At 44.9% G+C, this 21,340-nt stretch overlaps 1 protein-coding gene across 1 annotated transcript in view; it reads left to right on the forward strand.

Annotated features, from left to right (window-relative positions):
* Positions 1–4,176: 4,176 nt before the first annotated feature.
* The window catches only part of ZNF385D (zinc finger protein 385D), a 940,966-nt gene continuing 923,802 nt past the window's right edge, over positions 4,177–21,340 (forward strand). The window contains exon 1 of the mRNA XM_065947373.1: positions 4,177–4,292. Within this exon, the coding sequence (XP_065803445.1) occupies positions 4,187–4,292 (106 nt within the window). The 5' untranslated portion in view covers positions 4,177–4,186. The remainder of the gene's footprint in view (positions 4,293–21,340) is intronic.

A 21,340-nucleotide genomic window follows, 5' to 3' on the forward strand; every position in this document is an offset into this window, starting at 1 on the left:
GGTCGCCGTTTCCTTCTCCAGGGAGTCTTCCTGACTCAGGGACTGAACTCACATCTCCTGCATTGGCAAGGGCATTACTTACCGCTGAGCCACCTGGGAAGCCCGAGACGAGGGTTGCATGGCCCTGTTCCAGTTTATGATGAAAGAGTAAATAAAGGCGGACAGGATCACTGTGCACAGTCTCACACGGCGCCGGTGGCAGCGTGGCCAGCGAAGCCCAGGGCCGGAAGCGTTGCTGGTCCCTCCTCTCCAGCTCCGCTCCAGGAAACCCCCACTGGGCTTACCCCCATCAGTCACTCTGCCGGTGACTAACTCGGGGAAACCATGCCGCTTGCTTTCTTTGGGCACTAAGGAAGGTCTTTGAATACTGCTGGGAGAGTAACCAATGAAAATGCTGATTGTATTTCACTATAATAAATGTATATTTTTACCCCAGAGTCTATACGCGTCTGGTGGGATCACTTCGTGGTTTTTCTTTACATCTCTGTGGACTTACCACAATATCTCTGCTGCAACTTGTTCCAAATGCTTTCTCTGATGTCCTAGCTCACAGCTTTATTTCTGGCTGATCACAAGGTCTCAGTAGAAGGCTCATCTCTGTTTTCTTGGACAACACAGGGGTAAGATAACGAGAGCCTTTCTCACTTCTTGCCACGGCACTGTAAAATCTTGATACATCTTGTTCCCACCTTCGTTCTTGTTTCTGAGGAACAGGTGGCCCTTTTCTCTGCTGAGATTGCTCTCCTACACTCCTGGCTCACTCGGGGCTTCTCCTTCCAGCTACTGCTCAATCAGTTCTTCCTTTCTCTCCTCTGGACTCTTCTCCCTCACCTGTGGTCCCTCAACCCCATCCACAGAGTTTGTTTGGACTTTCTTTTGCTACAGAGGAATAGCTTTCTCAATTCTGTTATGAGCCCTCTACCCCCAATTTCTCTTTTTCATCTTCAGCTGATAGAGTATCCTTTAAAGAAATCGGACTAACATCCTTCTTTAATTCCTTTGCCACTCAGGATACCTTTCTAGTATAAAAATTCTCTTGAGTGTAATCAATGAACTCTTTTAAACCCCATCCCTTCCTAAAACAAAATCAAAAGTTTTCCCAATGTGTATTAATATTTCCCCTTTAAGCTATCCGGGCCATCTGTTACCTGTATTCACCTCTGTCACAAAGCGTTGCCCTGAATTGGTGTCTACAACATTGGAACAGCAGAACCCACATAGCCATCTCTTCTCATGTTTTGAGTTGCGATTTGGTTGTACTCTTCTTTTTCCCACTGAATTATTAATTTATTCATTCAATGAACTTTTCTAGAGCCTGTTGTTTTTATTCTCTAAGTCATGTCCTGCTCTTTCCGGCCCCATGGATTGCAGCACGCCAGGCTTCCCTGTCTTTCACCATCTCCTGGAGTTTGCTCAAGCTCATGTCCATTGAGTCAGTGATGCTACCTAACCACCTCATCCTCTGCCACCCTCTTCTCCTCCTGCCTTCAATCTTTCCCAGCATCAGGGTTTTTTTAACGTGTCGGTTCTTCACATCAAGTGGCCAAAGTATTGGAGCTTCAGCTTTAGCATCAGTCCTTCCAATGAATATTCAGGGTTGATGTTCTTTAGGATGGACTGGTTGGATCTCCTTGCAGTCCAAGGCTTACTGTGTGTCAGACAGTTAGGTGTTGGGGCTGAAACAGTGAGAATGATGCGTATGCCCCTGGCCTCTCAGACCCTACAGGAGAGAGCAAAAACTATCAGTGAGAAAACACAGAAGCGTCCTCCCCAGGCCTCACAAGTCCTTTGTGCAGAGCTCGGCCCATCCCCTGTGAAGCCACGTTTTACAGGTGATGACCCGAGGGAACAGGGGAGGTCACAGAGCTCCAGGCTTCTCTCCTGAACACTTTGATTCTTTCTCTCCTCCACCTCGGAAACTGCACTTCTCCCAATCATTTTCCGTCCTAGACACATCCCAGGTTTCTCAAACGTGGGAGCCAGCACAACTCTTGTCCACAGCCCGTTTCCCCAGAGCAAGGCTTGAGTTTCTAACTGTGTGTAAGCACCCCTGCCTGAACATCTGCCTGAGGCTCTGACTAGAAGTGTCCGCAGAGTTCGGCTGATGGCGGTGGTGGTTTAGTCGCTCAGTCGTGTCTGACTCTATGCGACCCCATGGACTGTAGCCCGCCAGGCTCCTCTGTCCGTGGGATTTCCCAGGCAAGAAGACTGGAGTGCCTTGCCATTTCCTTCTCCAGGGGAATCTTCCCAACCCAGGGATTGAACCCAGGTCTCCCGCACTGTAGACAGATTCTTTAACTGATCGTTGATTGCCAAAAAAACAAAACATAAAAATAAAACCAAACAACTGGAGGTTCCCTTCTTGATGACTCAATTCTTTTTATTTTTTAAGATTTTTTTTCATGTGGATCATCTTAAAAGCCTTTATCAAATTTGTTACAGTATTGCTTCTGTTTTGTGCGTTGGTTTCCTGGCTGCAAGTCACGTGTGTTCTGAGCTCCCCACCCGGTTTGGACCTGCAGTCTGTGCCCTGGAAGGGGTGGTGTTAACACTGGACTGCCAGGGAAGGCCCATTGACATCTCAGTTCAGTGTCCTGAATTTTTCAGTCCAGACGCAGAACCACAGAGAGCTCTTGAACAAATCACACAATGGCTGCAGCCTGCTAAGCATGTCTCAGAAACGTCTCCTTTGAAACCAAACCTCTGTCTTTCACTTCCTGCCAGTGTTATCACCAGTCCTTCCTCAGGACCCCTTACTGATGGCTTCCACTGCCTCCTGTTCTTTCTACAGCTCTGCCATCGTCTGATTCTAGGTCTTATCAACTCGTTATATATATCAGATCAGTCTTCTAGACTAGCCCTCGAAGGATGTTTCTTAGCATTTTCTTTCTAAGCGGTGGTGTGTTTGTGGGGTGGTCACTGCTGGTTCCCCTGGTGGCGCAGACAGTAAAGAATCTGCCTGCAATGTGGAGACCTAGGTTCAACCCCTGGGTTGGGAAGATCCCCTGGAAGAGAGGATGGCAACCCAGTCCAGCATTCTTGCCTGGAGAATCCCATGGACAGAGGAGCCAAAAAGAGTCTGATGTGGCTGATTGACCAAGGAGAAAACTGCTGGCTGGTTTTTAGAGCTTCTCTTGAGACGAGAGAGTTGCAAGTTACAGTCTTCCTGGACACATTCACCAGTACTAGTAGTTATTAAGGACAATAATGAGAGCCTCCACCTGTAGAGCGTTTCATCTTTTTGCACCATTTGGCTTCCACAGCATCCTAAAATCCCAGGGCAAACACTGCGTGCTTTAGCGACCTGTGATTCCAAGTCATCTTACAAACAGTGGCTCAGCTGAGATCAGAAAGTGGGTTCATTTTGTTTGTTCCTCCCCGTTTTGTCACTTAAAACGTGGCCCTTGGATCAGCAGCCTCTGCCTCATAATTAAACACGCAGAACCTCAAGTCCCATTCCAGTTCAGTGGGATCTGGATTTGGGCTTTAGCAGGACTCCTGGGTGATTCCCCCGCACAGTGAAGTTTGGGAAGTACCCCTCTAGGTCCTGGACCTGGACAACCAAGGATGCGTTTTCACGCTCTCTGCCTGGAGTGAGGGAGGGGGAGGCAGGGGGCCAGGAGATTGAGAGCGGAGGCGGGTCTCGGGAGGACGTGTGCCCCTCAGAGGGATGAGCAGGCAGGATTTGTGGAGACAGACGGGGTTCCCTGCGGATCTGCAGTAGCTTCACCCCGTCACTTCGTGTCTGCGCTGAGGGTGGAGGGTAACGACTGCGAGAGCGGGGGAGTGTGGCGGGCTGCGGAGAGGGGAGTGGTCCTCAGGTACCTGCAGGCCACCCCGAGGACAGAGGACCCGAGCGCGCGGGAGGAGAGGCGCGCTCGGCGCCGCGCGGGAGCTCGTCCCCACTGTCGTTCCTGGATGCGTCCCTCCGCCCCGCGCTCGCCTCCACTCCACGAGCCGCTCACTCGCTGACAGCCAGCCCCGGCCTCCCGCGCGTTCCTGGCTTCCCCGCGGCTCCCTCGCTCGCTCCCGGGCCCCGGGGCGCACCTGGGCCGGGCCGCGCCGGGGAGAGGCGCGCTGACCGCACCTGCCGCCCGCGCCCGGGGCCGCTCGCCCGGCGCGCCGGGCCGTCCGCCGCCGCCGTGCGCCCCGGGGACGCCCCCCCCGGCGGCCGCCCCCACCCCCGATGCCCGGGCCGGGGCGCCGGGCTGCGGCCGGCAGGAAGATGAAGGGCTCGGCGGGAGGAAGGAGAGAGAAGCCGCTGGGCGCGCCCCCGGCGCCGCCCGGCCCCGGTAAGTTGAGCGCCCGAGCGGCGGCTGGGGAGTTGGCGGGGGTGCGGGGCCGGGGGCGCGCCCCCGCGGGGTGTATTTGCACGCGGTCGCCTGCCCGCCGGGGACCCCCGCCGCCACCCCGTCCCCGCGCCGGCAGCCCCACGGAGAGGCGACGCGAGTGGGGAGTGCGGAGCTCCAGGGTCTCCGGACACAGAGGCGGCCCAGGAGCAGGGCGTCGGGGGCAGCGGAGGGGCGCAGGGGCAGCCTGGCCCGGCCACCGAGCGCCGGCGGGCTCGCGGGGCTGGACGCCGCCGCCCGTCTCCAGCGGGGCGAGCGCGGGGCGCGCTCCCTCCTCGGGCAGGCGGCGAACTTGTTGGGATGAGAGAGCAGCAGGCTGGCTGCCCTCCGCTGTCTGCCTTTCCCCGTGCGACGCTGTTGAGCTGCAGGAAGCCTCTCTCCAGGGGCAAGTTTTCCACTTTCGGAGGGGTGGGGGGCCGAGGTCACATGGGCGCCCCTGGATGGCATCCACCTCCGGGCCTTCGGACCCGGTTAGAAGTGAGCGCGGGGGGTCTGCGGTTCCCTGCGACTTCTTGCCTTTTGGGAGAAGTTTTCCTGTGCGTGCAAACTGGGGACCAGAGGGGAAAGAGCTGCGCCCGGGAAGGAGTCCCCCGCGGGGCAAGCCCGGTTCCGGATCTGAGACCCTTCGTTTAGACCCGGTGGCATCGCGCGTTTCTGGAGGAAGGGTCGTGTCCTCCTTCAGCCTGAGCTCGGCTGGACAGGGGGGAACGCGCCCTTCCTGCGTGCTGGCCTCTCCAAGACCTGGAACCCTACACCGACTTCCGAGACCCCTCTGTGTGCGGGTGTGACTAACGGACCCGCGGGCTGGCGCTTTTCTAGGGCATTCCGTGCTGCTTTCTGGAAATGCGACGAGGAAATGTTTCTTCTTCTGAGGCAGTTTGCTAGTTGGTCTGTTAAACGTGACTTTCAGTGTCCGCTTCAGTCCGGCTCGCCGTGTCCCCTGCGATCCTCTGAGCAGTGTCCGTCCCTCTGGGTTTTCGTGCCACCCCCTGCCTTGTCCTGGATAATTCAGGCCCTGGTCTCTGGTCTCCAAGCATGAAAGGCAAATGTGGGTCATTTCGAATTATGGAGATTGATTCTGCCCAGCATGGCTGGGTTCTGTTGCAGTTTCTCCTCGTTTCCTTGATGTTCCTCAAAAATGAACTTGCACCCTTTTGGAATGCAGCTAAAGTATAGACTGGGGGATGAACACATATCTTGAGTTAATGTATCATCTTAGATTTAAATAAATGAAGTGTGGAAACTCTCTGGCGTAGGAGAAAGTGACTTGAGCCAAAAGTTAGGACTTCTGGACTATTTTGCTCTGTGACAAAGTGGCCGAAGAAGGCCCTTTGGGGTCACTTAATAGTAATAGTGACATCAACTTTAATAACAGTATTGATGACATCTAACATTATTCCCCATTCACTGCACACCAGGCTGTGTATTCAAGGCATTATTGTGGCTGCAAATATCTCAAGAAGGCAGCACCTTTTCCATCTTCACTTTGTGGGTAAGGAAAAGCAGGCTTCAGAGATAAATCTGGGAAAGGTCCAGAGTCAGTGTTTGGGAACCCAAGACGGCTGGACTCCAGAGTAGTTCCATTACCAGGACCTCTTTGAGACTCCCTTGAAAAGTGGGAGGACAGCCTCTACATTCCAAGTCCCCTGAAAAGTTACTCAGGTGATGACAGTATCAGGGACTGATTCATCCACAGCTATTTCAAATGTATTTTTATTATAACAGGTGTGAAGCTTGTGACTTGAAATCACAGAGAGACAACTGGGTGGCATATATTTAATTGCACCTGCCAGCTCTAGAGAGATCTAAATGACAAGCTCTTGGTATTTACCTTGAGCCCTTCCTTGAGCCCTGTTATTATCAATCAGTTATAGAACTGTATTATAGCCCTTCTATTAGAAGTATGTGATTTAATATAACATAAAGCATATCTTTGAATGAATCTGTAGCGTTATCCTGTGGTCTACCTGAACATTCTCATATTTCAGTCAGCTTAGAATTAATGCTCAGATCCTAACAGGATGTTGAATTTAAGAGACACTAACAGCTTGTTTTAAAGTTTCATCTTTATTTCCAAAACAATTACACCCCCTGCTGTGATTTGCTATTTACTAGGTGTATCAAAAGTTTAATAATGAAACATGTTCGCAATTCAACAAAACACAGTGTTTCATCTGTAATAACAGCTCTGGCTAAAAGAGTCCCGTCTAATTTAGGGTTGTTTTATTTGAAATTTAATTAAGACGTTGAGCTTCTTATTGCACTGCAAAGCGTATGCAGGTAGCTGAGTACACGTCTTGCGTTATTTCTTGTCGTCTCCAACGTTATAAGCTCACTGCCTGTGACTTCTTCAGATCAGTTATGTCAATGCCTGTCTAGAGATTTTGAGTTCTGTTTTGTTTTTTAAACTAAGAGCAAGAGCACCAAATAAGATGTGTTTGTCATGTTTCTTCACAAGCTGTTGTTATGCTTGTTTGGGGAATAGTGATAAATCACAGATCTGATTTGGCTGTACATATGGAATTTTCAAATAAAAGTGTATCAATCCATTGGGACACTGTGCCATTAATATTTCAGAGGTGGGGGCGGCTTTGGGAAGGAGAGGATCTCTGGGGAAGATCTTTTACTATGTCTCATTGCATTTGCATGGTATCTTAATCTTTCCAAATAAACTGACATTGCAGGGTACCAGTAAACTAATGGTTATTGCCACAGCTTTTCTACTGTTTGAGAGCTAAATTGTATTTTCTAGTAGTAACTTAGCATCACATGATATATACATTGTTGTCTTTTGATATAGTTGAAGTCTTAAACACATATTTTGCCTACTGAAAATAATACATTTCTGAATATGTAAGCAATTTATCAGGAGTATAAAAATAGAACCGTAATAACTTGCCTAGAGGTTTTGTTTGTTTTTGAAATAATGAGGTGGTTATAGAGGCTAGCTTATTTAACCTTAGAAGTAAAATATTGAAACTAATTATAAACTTGGATTGTTGAATTGCGAAATATTTTATGACAGTGGGAGTCTTATAAATGAGTTAACCTTATAATTGCATGAACATGTCCTCCTGTGTTTTTAAAATTCAATATTTGCATAGTAAGACTAATCGGTTTTTATATTATCTGGTGATTTGAACAATCAGATATCTGAAAAGTGACTTGAACTCCATAAGCATCAGAGTCACACTGACATCACAGTTTGAAGAAACTAATATTGGGGAAGGATATGTAATTTTGAATGTTTCAAGAGCTGAGAACTCAAGGTGGATGACACTTCTTAGTTTTTTGACAAGGGCTCTAAAGTGAGAGTTTGAATAAAATGAAACCCGTAGGTTGACAACCAAGCAAGCACTTAAATAACCTCTCAGGAAACCTAGATCAGCTCAAATCGAGTGCAGGCTAAGAATTCTTAAATATAATTAATCTTTTGAACCAGTGAATAACACATTGTAGATCAATTTTAAAATTCCAGTACATTAAAAATGTATTAATTTATATCTTCTAGGGCCTACTAAAATTAGCAATCACTCCCTTTCTGGAATAACCCAGCCTTAACTTTAAAAGAAAAATTGCAATGAGAAAGAAATTTGAGGATACTGAGAGGCTGAGCTGAATCAGATTCCTTCACCGTCTTTATTCCATTTTAAATGCAATTTTTAATCCCACCTAGGTAATTCTAGGCCACTTTTAGAATTCTGTCTAGGCTGAAGCCTCTCTTACTCCTAACCTGCTGATGGACAGGGAGAGGATGCTAGAACACAGTCCTAGATTGGAAGAGGGACGTCTAGACCCTTAATGGCTTTATTGCATTACCACCTATAGTGTCATCCAAATAAGCAAGCAGGCAGCACTTCTATATAGGTGTTTTAAGTGAGAAGTTTGCCGTGAAGGTGTCCTTTCTTTCCTTCCATGCAGTTATGTAGCCCATATTCAAGCAGTACTCATCTTGGAATATCCTGAGTTTAACCCAATCTGTCTCCATGAGAAGAAAATATATTACAGCTTAGCATTAGAGAAGTCTATTTGAGGATTTTTCGAAGAGTTCCTCATAACATGGGGTCAGATGTTCTCAATTTAGTTTTCGTGTGATCTTGTCATGTGTTCTTTTTTAATATCTAAAGAGGTATTCACCACTATTTTATAATGTATTATTAAAATTATTAGAGATTTCTTTCTCCTTTAACAATTTCTCACCTACCCTCAAGAAATGAAAGAAAAGTGAGTGAATGTTCTTATAATATCTTTACTTCAACTTAAACAGAGGAATACACACAAAACTCTAGACGGCATCTTGAAAAATTGAGATTTTAAATTGCATTTTGTTGAGAACAACTTCTGAGAGTTTAGCCTGGGTACCAAATCTATCCAGATCAACAAGAATTTAAAGAACAGAGATTTAAGCTGCTGGATTGATTTTCAGGTGGTTACATATTTTACATTCATAGTAAAATATGACATTAAGCTCACAGAGACAAAATAGTCGATTAACAAGTAACATTTAAGAGCGTGAACTCAAGAAATAGAATGCCTGGGTTTATCTCCTTGTCTGTTCCTTAAAAGCTGTGGGAATTTAATGAGTTTTTTGTACAGCTCTTGGACTCCACGTCCTCATCTGTAAAATGGTGATAATAAACAGTTTATCACATAGGTGGATTGAAGGCTTAATGAGATATATATGTGTGTGTGTGTATATATACACACATATATGGTGCTTTAATATTTGAAGCACATATAAAGTGCTTCAAATAGTGTCCAGTACAGAGTGAATTTGCCATTGATGTCCATTGTTTTTAATCATCTTCATATATGTTTCCTGTGACTCCTGAACCAAATGTTCACCAACTTGGTAGCTTAAAACATCAGAAATTTGTTCTCTCCCAGTTCTGGAGGTCAGAAGCCAGGAATCTGTATCTCTGGGTCCAGATCAAGGTGTCAGCAAGGCTGTCAGGATGCTCGGGGGGAAGCTGTACCTTGCGCTGCAGGCGCTCCGTGGTCTGAGGTCCCCTCGCCCCCCTCGGCCTCTGCCTTCCCACCACCTTCCCCTCTGGGAGTCTTGCCTCTCTCTGCTTTTTTTTAAGGAAGCTCAAGGACTGCATGTAGGGCCTACGCTGATCTAGGATGATTCCCCATTTTAAGATCCTTAGCTTAATCACATTTGCAAAGACCCTTTCCCCCCAAAACGTGATATTTTCCAGTTTCAGGGATTAGGGTTTGAAGTAAACAAGAGGAGTACATGGTATTTTGCCTACAACAGTCATCTTCCTCCTATTTTTCTATGGTGGTAGATGTATGATAAGATAGCAGAACTGACATAACTAAATTGTGGAAAGTGCAGAAAGGACCGGAAATTTCATATTGTGACGGGCATGTACACACGGCTGTATTTGAATTGGATCACCAGCAAGGACCTAGTGAACAGCACAGGGAACTCTGCTCAGCGTCACGTGGCAGCCTGGATGGGAGGGGCGTTTGCGGGAGAATGGATCCATGTATGTGTCTGGCTGAGTCCCTTCACTGCCCTCCTGAAACTAGCACAACATTGTCAATGGGCTATCGGTTCAGTTCAGTCGCTCCATCGTGTCCGACTCTTTCCGACCCCATGACTCGCAGCACGCCAGGCCTCCCTGTCCATCACCAACTCCCAGAGTCTACCCAAACTCATGTCCATCGAGTCGGTGATGCCATCCAACCATCTCATCCTCTGTCATCCCTTCTCCTCCTGCCTTCAATCCCTCCCAGCATCAGGGTCTTTTCCAATGAGTCAGTTCTTCGCATCAGCTGGCCAAAGTATTGGAGTTTCAGCTTCAGCATCAGTCCTTCCAATGAATGTTCAGGACTTAGGTCCTTCAGGATGGACTGGTTGGATCTCCTCACAGTCCAAGGGACTCTCAGGAGTCTTCTCCAATACCACAGTTCAAAACCATCAACTATATATAATCAGCTATACACCAATACAAAATAAAAAGTTAAAAAAATTAAAGTATATTGTCTTAATTAATGTTTAAATTTATACCTGATTCTGGACCACAGAGTTCAGGGCATTTGCTTCTTTTCTGTTTGTTGCATTTTCACATAATGCAGTCAGTAGCTGTCTAACGAGTGGTCACTATGTGTTTATAGAATGCCCGTGCTGGGGATATAGCCAACAGCAGCAGGGAAAGCGAGAGCCTGGGCTCCTGGGGCGTCTGTAAGGAGCGGGTCCCCCTGGAGCCTTCCAGGCACAGACCCTACCCGATAGCCTCTGCTGTTGCTCTCCTCTGAAGTACCCAGATGATGGTGTCTCAATGACGTTTTCAGATGCCAAAAGCCACAACCAAATGGAAGAAATGAACTACCTGATGATCTGGAGCACATGGTCCCCACCCTCCTGGCACTTAAGGATTGTTCACCATCAAACAATGAGAGAACTGTGCTTGAGCCCATCATAAACCCTGGGATGCCCCCCCTCACCTGGCTTTTACAAAGGCTTTGCCAGATCCCTCTGAGGAGTTCCGAGGGGATTTAGTGGGGCACAGCCCCCCGCTCGCCTTGCCTGGCCCTGCAGTAGACCTTTCTCTGCTCCAGACTCCCACGTTTCCATTCGTTTTGTCTCAAAGTTCCTTGCACACAGGAACTTGCATTTGGTAGTATGTCTAGTGTGTAAATAGCGCTATTCTACACAACTATTCAACTACACAACACTACACAACATTATTCTACAAAATCAGTCCTGAATATTCATTGGAAGGACTGATGCTGAAGCTGAAACTCCAATACCTTGGCCACCTGATGCAAAGAGCTGACTCATGGGGAAAGACCCTGATGCTGGGAAAGATTGAGGGCAGGAGGAGAAGGGGACAACAGAGGATGAGATGGTTGGGTGGCATCGCTGGCATGATGGACATGCGTTTGAGCAAGCTCTGGGAGTTGGTGATGGACAGGGAGGCCTGGCGTGCTTCGGTCCATGGGGTCACAAAGAGTCGGACACGACTGAATGACTGAACTGAACTGAACTGATTCTATACAACTGGGCTTCCCTGGTGGCTCAGATGGTAAAGAATCTGCCTGCCATGCGGGAAACCCAGGTTCAATCTCTGGGTCAGGATGATCCCCTGGAGAAGGGGATGGCATCCCACTCGAGTATTCTTTTCTTGCCTGGAGAATTCCATGGACAGAGGAGCCTGGAGGGCTACAGTTCGTGAGTTGCAAGGAGTCAAATGACTGAGCGACTTCACTCTTACTTCACGCTTTCTAGACAAATACTACCTTTTAGTGAGTACTTTTGTTAAGTATAGTTGGCTCTTTATGTTAGACCTTGAACTTTTGGGAGCAAAGAATTACTATTAAAGTCACTTTGGACATAAGCAGCTGAGCCAAGGACTAGCATACACATGGTCAGGAAGGGACAGCTTTTGCACTCTGCTCCTCTGGTTGTGTTATATATATGCCTTGAAATATAATAGAGAATCAGGAGCCAATTTAACAAAAGAGATAAAAGTAAAATTTTAGAGAAACAGAATGTCATCAGTCACATAACATAATTAAGTAGAAATATCAATTACTAAACTGTTGTGGTGAATTGGACTTTTGGTTTAACTGAGAATTAAGAACTTTTCTTTGGAATTGTTTGCTTCTCACATTTCTTTTTCTAACAGGCATTGGTTAGTTTTAGGCCTTAGTGAACAGACACTTTATTATTGTTATTATTATTTTTTGGCTGTGCGTCACAGCCTGGGGGATTTTTGATCTTAGTTCCCTAACCAGAGATCACACATCTGCAGTGGAGGTGCGGAGTCTTATGCACCAGACCAGCAGGGAAGTCCTTTATTTATTCTTTGCCTTTCCCCCACTCTTTTAGTGGTGAAATCCATGCAATGTGAAACTGACCTTCATCGCCATCTTGGAGCGTGCAGAGCTGCGGCATTGAGTACATGCACATACTTGTGCAATCTCCGCCCCCCCCCCCATACATCTCCAGAGTTCTTTTCTTCTTGTAAAACCAGCACTCTCTCTATACCCGTTAACCATCAGCTCCTCTTTCCTCTTTCCCTCCCGCCCCCAGTAGCTGTTCTGTCTGTGATTTCAGCCACTCTGAATACTTCACAGGGGGTGGTGCCGGGTTTGCCTCTTTGTGGCCGGCTTATTTCACCTAGCGTAGTGTCCTCAAGGCTCATCCAGGTGGTAGCGTAGGTCAGAACTGCCTTCCTTTTAAGGAAGCAAACTTTCCGTTGTACGTATAGACTGCCTTTCACGGGGACTAGCCCAGTATTTCTCTGCACTGCCTTTTGCTTACCTAGGCATCTGTTGCTGGGTGCTTGTGTGGCTTCCTTGCTTAACTCACTGTGAGTGGTGTGCTGCGTACACAGGTGTGGAGACGTTCCTTTGAGACTGCGTTCAGGGCCTTTGGAGTATATCCTGAGGTGGGATTGCCGGGTCGTGTGGTCATCCTACTTTAAGTTTTTTGAGGAACCACCACAATGTTTTCCTTGGTGGTGCTACCATTTTACATTCCGAGTACACATGGGTTCCAGTTTCTCCAAGCCCTGCCCACACTCCTGTTCTGTACCTGGCTTATCCGGAAGCCTGTATCAAAGCCTATTAAGGCATGATATGACATGCCATCTTTTTATGGTCATTTACATATCTTCTTTGGAGCAATGTCTGGTCAAGTCGTTTGCTTACATTTGAGTTGAGTCGTTTGGTTTTCTGGTTGGTGGCTCAGTGGTAAAGAATCCGCCTGCCAATGCCCAAGAAGTAGGTTCTATCCATGGGTTGGGAAGAGCCCCTGGAGAAGGAAATGGCAGCCCACTCCAATATCCTTTTCTGGGAAGTCCCCATGGACAGAGGAGCCTGGTGGGCTACAGTCCATGGGGTCATAAAAAGTTGAACATGATTAACAACATGAACAACAGCAATGCATTCTGGAACTTATCTCCTGATTAGGCATATAATTTGAAAACGTTCCCCATTCTGTGCGTTGCCTTTTCACTCTGGTGATAGTGTCTTTTGATGGACAATTAAAAAAAATTCAGGAAGTCCAATTTGTCTATTTTTTTCTTTTGCTTGTTGTCTGTGCCTTTGATGTCATATTGAAAAAACCATTGCCCTTTTTTTTTTCAAAACTTTTTTGTTAAAGGGCTTAAGATATTTTAAAAGCAATGTAAAATGTTGTTAAATTAAAAAGAGACTAGGATGAGAATGAATATACTGCAATTATAGACTAAAATATGGGTGATCTACCAAACATGATGTTGACTAACAAAGGCCAGAAACTCTCCCAAAGCATGATTCCATTCTGTAACATTCAAAACGAAGCAAAACGAACTTAATGACACATCATAGTTCTTGGTGAGGGAGGGGGTAAAGTGCTAAAGCCTTGCTTCCTGATTCGGGTGATGATCACATGGGTCTATTCACTTGTAAAAACTCATCAGTTTGAATATACAATTTATGCAAGTCTCTGTATTTGCGTTATACTTCAAAGAATTTAGAAATCAATTAATCACTTGCAAGCTCCTGATAAGAAGAAATTTCCTTAAGAAGGATACTCCAACCCATGCTCAGAGTATCTGCTGGGAGGATATGGTTCATAGATTTGACCCCTGTTTTTAAACAACCGTCAGACCCACGGAAGCAGATACTGTCAGAATTTCGCCGTTCGGGAAAGACAGACCGTTTCTCCTACTAAGGCCGAAGATGGTTTTTGCCGTGAGTCCTGCTGGAGTGAAGTGAATGGTATGGTGAACTACTTCCTTGCTCTTTACCTCGGGGAGGCTTTCTTAGGAATCTTTCTTATAAAACACAGAGCAGTTTAGTGACTGGGATGCCTTCTGGTCTGGCTTAACTTCAGACTTTTCAATTTCCAGCAGGATGGCACGGCCTTGTACCCCTCAGACAATGCCTTATAAATGTTGCTCTTTTAATGACACTCTGACTGTGCTTGCTTGCCAGTGAGATGAGCCCGCTTCCTTTGACAAGTTCCCCATGCCGATATTCTTTGCGATGAGTTGAAAGCTGGAGCCAGCTGGACTCTTTAGGGAACCTGAGTAAATGGATCCTTTCGAGGAATGGTAAGGGTATCTTTGGGGTAGGAATCGTGGGCACGTCCGCAGTTGCCTAAAGAATTAGTAAGCCAGGTGCAGTGAGTGAACTTGGATTTCTCTTGATAATTCAGTTCTTTTTAGATCACCCTGAGCATCAGAAATTGAGAGGATAATAAATATGATATATAATAAATATAATCCCAGTATGGTGGAGGCTGTGTTTTATCAATCTTTCTACCTCCGGAAATGTTTGTCAGTCCCTTGAGCAAAGTAGGTGTCCCCAAACATTTGTTGGATGAATAAACAATTGCGTTCTACCATGTGGTAGCTCTAGAGTAGGAAATGAAAACCCACGCCAGTATTCCTGCTGGGAATCTGTGGACAGAGGTGCGTAGAGGGCCAGTCCACGTGGTCGCAGAGTTGACATGACCGAGCGTGCACACACACACACACACATGCACACTCACACACGGTAGACATAGAACTTGTGGAAAATTGAGCTAAAGATACACTAAAAATTGCCTTACATACACCAGTGTGATTTCCCAGATTTTTATGTTTTGTCGATGTCTCTCTCTTAAATAAAGGAGTCAGAGCTCAGTTACTATCTAATTGATGACTTTTTAGTAGGTTGAGTGAAGTTTTTTAGCATTTCATAAAAAAGAGTTTGACCTGAAGAAATTGCTTTTCAAAAGACCGTTTTTTCAGTTCCCATGAACTTTGTGAACACTTCGTATTTATAAAAATTCCTTTTTAATTAGTGGCACGATTCTTAATTATTTATTAATTATAAATTATGTCTGATGCCACTGTATCCTTCTTTGATTCCTCATAAATAAAAAAAAACCAGGACAAGTTAACCTGAAGAGATGCTACTGGAAAAAAATTTTTTTCTCTTTTTGTATCATAAATTAGAACATGTCTTCTTAATTTAAATTTTCAAAGGTAAAGAGAAACTACTCAGAATTCTGAAGAAGTTAGAAGAAATAATTCCTTTCTTAAAAGATGGCCTACTTTAACAAGAGTAAAATTTTCCTAATTAGGATATTTTAGCATGCTTAAGAAAATTTAAGAAAAATGAAATAATATTCAGGACAGGAAAGGTCATCATTACAAATGATGGGGTTCACATTTCTATGTCCATTTAGAGCAAGTTTTTTCATCTTTTTTTTTTCTTCTAATGCACATATGAAAATGTTACATTGAAATAATGTTTCACAAGGTACAAAGATGACATGTGAAATTTCTCATTGGTTTCTTCTCATGATTAGGTAAGTGTTACCGTTAGCCATATTTACCATTTTTTAAAAGATAGGAACAGGAAAGAAAGCCCTTGCGGTTTTATGCAGGGCCAAATGATTCAGTGGTGGTAAGGCTGGGTCGTGGACTAGCCGTGTCTGACTGCAAGCCTGAGCTTGCTGGTCCCGCTGGAAGAGCTTCCTTCTCCGTCACATGCCCGGGGAAGCAGCTTCGGTGGAGTCTGTCGTACCCTGGGACGATGGACTGGGGGACCGAGATCGTGTGTAAATGGAGTGGAGACGAGAGCAGTCGGCAAACGGCAGCACTAAAGGAGCACGACGGAGCTTTAATTTGAAAATTGCTCCGGAATGTGCACCCCGATAGGCTTATGACCACACTCAGTTCCAGTGCAGAGATAAACCCATTTTATGCAAATGCTAAAGCGACTTGGAGAGTCATTTGCTGCACCTTGATGTGGTCCTTACGGAAAATTGTCAGGCCCATTAATAAGTTTCTCAATTGATTAGGCTAATTTGGTACTCCAAAAGGCATCTCTCTATAAATTAATGCTGCCTGTTACGTTCTGATTACAACTAGTTGCTAGCTTGCCATGCCCACGTTTGAAGGTTGTGTTTCTGCATTCTTCTGCTTTCCCCGCCACTGGCTTTCCGCTTGGTCTTGCCACGTGAGAACGGTGAATCATCTTGTCCATTAGCTGAGTCTGGAAAGTCTGTGTTACTCAATGAGTTTGTTTTAACCCCATCCCTGTGATAATTTGAAACCTGGCAATTTAAGTACTTTCCCAAATGTGTTTGTAATAAAAAAACAAAACAGAATAAAAAACTAGTTTTGTTTAGAGCAGCAAAAGGCTGCAATTTGTTTTTATCTTTATACATCAAATGCAATATTTTAATCATTGACACCACATGTTTCAGAATAATAAAAGATTTAAGGTAAGAAGAGCTAGTGATCTCTAGAGGGGTGGCATAATCCAATAATATTAGAAGGCTCTCAGTTTTTCTAACCTGAAGGAAACAGAGATGGGCCAAGTGAGTGATTGATCCCCCTGCTTAGCAGAGACTCCTAGGAATGCATGGTTACTTGTTTCTCTTTCAGGAATTCCCACTCAATGAGAGTCGGATGTTAAAGTGGAAGTGTTTTTTATTTCTAACAGTGAAAATGCTAAGTGAATAGAGGGACCTGACGGCTATCTAGACCGTACCTCCCAAAGCAGCATGCCTCCCACACGCCCTCCGGTAAACAGGGATGACTAGCGCATTGGTATCTGTTCCATTGTGAAATAATTTTTGAGATTTCATGTCATTGCTTTGTCATTAGAATAAATAGCAATAAATCTGGGGAGCTGGCTTTCACTTGAGGAGTCAATAAATAGAGGATGGGAAAGTTATAGACATTTGGTGGATTGCCGTAAGGCGGATAGAGAATGTGGGAAGTGTGGTCTGCAGGAGGCTGCCATGCGCCGAGCAGTACTTCTTGTGTCTGAAACTAGACTTGTGGTACTGATTCCATGAATACGGCTGTGTGTGTGTGTGTGTGTGTGTGTGTGTGTGTGTGTGTATGATGTGTGTCTACAAACTAAAGTAGTTTAGAAGTCATTGAAAGGTTAATTTGAGGATGGCTTGGCATTCTTTTGTGGAAAATAGTAAAAGAGGTTTGGTCCAAAATAATAAAATCATCAGGCCTGGGTTTTGAAGAAAGAAATCATGCTTTTAAAATAGTCAGGCAAAGTCTGGGCTTCCCGAGTAGCTCAGTGGTGGAGAATCTGCCTGCAATGCAGGTGACCTGGGTTTGATCCCTGGGCTGGGAAGATGCCCAGAGATGGAAATGGCCACCCATTCCAGTATTCTTGCCTGAGAAATCCCGTGGACAGAGGAGCCTGGTGGGCTACAGTCCATGGGGTGGCGAAGAGTCAGACACGACAGCGACTCACACACACACACAGAGCAAAGGTTGATTTGACTCTTGCTTTGTTGGTTCCCAGAACTTTTCAGAATGTGAATCAGGCTGTGGGAGTTCAGCTGTGAAGACTTGCCAGGATAACCCTGGGGATAGCCCCGCAAAGAGACATTTCTGCAGGTGGTCAGGTGCTGTGACTTTAACAATCACGGTCATCCCAGACTCTCTTTTGTCATTCTGTTTGTCCTTCTTTTGCCTTCCACTCAAGTAAAAAAAAAAAATGGTCCCATAAGCAATTTTGAGAACTGAAACCTACCTTAAAAATGCCCTTCTCTTGAAAACTATGCTGCCTTTAATACATGCAGCTAATCATCTCTTATAACCCATGAAAACAAATAAGTCATATGGCCAAGCATCATAAATGATATGATACATTGGTTTGCTTACACATGACTCATGACTAATTTCCATAGCAGGGAGAGATTTGCTGTCTCTCTAGGGCGTCATCTCCTGTCATTTCTCCTGGAATTCCCGGTGTCATCTCATACTGAGTTGATTGTTTCCTTCCAGAATTCAGCTTCGCTTCTTTCTGACCTGACTCTTTCAATACCAGCACTGGTTTCTCAGAGTTTAACTATTTCTGTGCATTTAAACAGCAGATACCGACCTTGACGTAGGCTGCTTTGCAATGATTGCTTTATTCTTGTCATATGTTAAGGATAATGGGAACCAAGCAAAGGTCCTGAAGTTAATTAGTATTGTTACATTTATTTTTCATACCTCATGATTGCTAAGACGAAAACTAAATTCCATCAATATGCCCAGGGTAGCAGAATATCTACAAATATTCAGGAAAATTTAGCTTTATTTTTGAGGAAAATACAAAAGTTGCCTATTTTATTTTTCCTTCCTTTAAAAGGCTAATACTGGCTCATTTTAAAGGATGTATTGGAAGAAAAAAATCTTGGAAGTTGCATGTTAACATTTCTGTGTATGTTTAAGTGAGTTGAATCACTTGCAGTCTCTCTGTAGCATTGCCCAATGAGAGTAAACTAAAAATGACCACTTTGAGAAGTCATTCCACAATTATATTTTTTTGTTGTTCCCAATTGCTAAGTCAAAATGGCCAACTATAGTTTTAGACTTTTCCCATCCAGGGAGTCAAAGCATCACATTTTTTTTGTTGAATGATAGAAAGGGGTCGTCTGCTTGCGTTTTTTTGGGTGTGGGCCTGAATTTTTAACCAGCTGGTTTGGAGGGTGATGCCATCGAGTCATTAAGTCATATAGCTGATTCTGGTAACCGAAGAGATGAGTGTTTGCTTGGCCTTTTAAAACTGCACTCCAGCTGGACATCCGTTTCCGCTGCCGTTCGTCTGTGCTCCCACTCCCCTTTCACGCAGTGCCTGCCTGACGTGGTCCTTCACGGCAAGTCTCCTGTCCAGTGCTGCTCCTGTATTCAGAATGTGGTCTGGGTTCAGCTTCTCAGATGAAATAGAGACCCTTAGACAAGCGCATCTTCCAACGTTCTTTCTCTCGTCTCCCATCACAACTTGACTCGCAACCATCCAGATCACATCTCTATCACAGGAGGATTTCCACCCTGACCCTCGCTCACCTGTTTCATGTCACACTTCCTCCCGGTGCCTCTGAGACCCTTCCTCCATCCCCCACTCTCTCTCTTAAACCTTACTGTCTCTCTCCATCCGCCCTTCCTCCAGACCTGCTCACCTCTTCTTGTTATGAAGAATAGCTTCCTTTGAGCAGCTGTCCTAAATCTCCCTTTGGCATCACGGTCAGACTTTGAAAGGGCAGCCCCCCATGCCTTCCCTTCATTTTCTCACCTTGATTTGCCACGCTTCTGAGACACTTTCCAATGATCACGCATGAACTTTGTGTCAAGTGCAAAGGTCTTCTCAGTATCATTTCTTCTTGAACATGCTGAAATATTTGATGCCACTGGCTGTCCCTGTTTTTAAAAATTCAGCAGAGCTGATTGAGTACCCAATGCTGTATAAGGTTACAAATGTTAAAAATATAGATGAGATTCAACATTTTATTTCCAGGAACTGAAAGCTAACTGAAAAAGGAGGCAAGAAACCACTTAGAATGTGGCATATCCAATGCAATCGTGGTTTAATCGATCTCCTAGTATTTTGTCTTTTCTTTCCAATTGTCTGGAAGGATTGCAGTTCTCCACCCTCTTGAAGTTAGGTTATGACATGTTACCTGCTGTGGCTGAGAACGTGTGAATGGAAGTCGTATGTCACACTCTGGTAGAAGACACTAAAAGCTGGTAGGTGGTTTGTTAGGTTCATGGAGACCAAAGGTGTTTTGGATGGTAGAGGCTTTGGTAGCTGCGATCCTGAGCCAGGATACGTTGGAATGGAAGCTTGCTGACCTAGGATGAACATGTTTATGAGCAAGAGGTCGGTCTTTGCCTGTTTGAGACACTGAGGTTTTGGGATTTTTGTTACTGCGGCACAGCACAGCAAATTCTAACTGATGCTATGCTGTAGGTAATATAAGTACTATGAAAATGCAGCTTTACTCAATGGCCCAAAGTCACCTTAAAACTGACCGTATTAAAAAAAAGTTACTGAGAACATGAAAGTAATTTTTAGGCAGTAAGTGAATTTACTTTGACTTGCATCTAAATAAAAGGTAATAGAGGGTCAGTGAGAAAATTAATCCATAACCAACTACATATATTTCTTCACATACTTGTTATTGTAATTCAGGGCTGCTCTGAAGTTGGTATTTCCTCCTTTATAAAACTTCTTGAAACTTATAAAACATTTCGAGTTCATTTAGCAATTTGGGGATAATGATATGCTTTGGTCTATTTTCCTTCCTATCTGAAGGCTTCATTGTGTTAAGACTGGAAGTGTACTGTGTAATTATGTGTGTGAACTTCTTGATAATCTCAATGAGGGAATGTTCTTTTTATGTGCTAGTGCTTATTCCTGCACTTTTCATATAATTAATATTCTCACAATAATGCGGGTCCTATTCTGACTCGCTGTCTCACTCCTTGCACGTACCAAAGAACACATTGTCTGGAGAGTAAATGTTTTGCTCACCTAATGGTAGACTCTGATTTTGTTACCCCTCTTGTCTCTTGTTCTTGATATTTTATATCATTTTTCCTCTCTTTTAAATATTTTACCAAAGACTTGCTTTGTAATATGTACAATTATATGTAATTGAGGATAACCTTGAATTGACTAGACTCAGAAATAATATCCCAATGCAATAGCCTTATCTTTGATTTGTGCCTGTAGATGTTATATATTCCTCTGTCCTTATATATTAAGGAATTAAGCTATAGCAATCCTCTCTCTGTCTGTCTGTCTGTCCATCCAGCCATCTTTTTTGTCTGTATATCCATTCATCCATGTATCCATTCCAGAAAAGTTGGACATGACATAGTGAATAAACAACAATCCATTTATTCATCTATCTATCCACCTATTTGTCTAAACTTATTTTGATTCTTACAACCATATCTTTACATTTTGCTGAGCTTTTAGCTTTATAATTGGTTGGGAAACAGAATTCTAGCATAGAAGGCCTTGTTGTTGTTGTTCTGACTCTGTGATCTCGTGGACGGCAGCACACCAGGCCTCCCTGTCCTTCACCATCTCCTGGAGCTCGTCAAACTCATGTCCATCGAGTCGGTGATGCCAACCAACCATCCAGCCATCTCATCCTCGGTCGTCCCCTTCTCCTCCTGCCCCCAATCCCTCCCAGCATCAGGGTCTTTTCTAATGAGTTGGCTCTTTGCATCAGGTGCTCAAAGTACTGG

This window comes from Muntiacus reevesi, chromosome 10 (genome assembly GCF_963930625.1).
Source record: "Muntiacus reevesi chromosome 10, mMunRee1.1, whole genome shotgun sequence".
Classification (NCBI taxonomy): domain Eukaryota; kingdom Metazoa; phylum Chordata; class Mammalia; order Artiodactyla; family Cervidae; genus Muntiacus; species Muntiacus reevesi.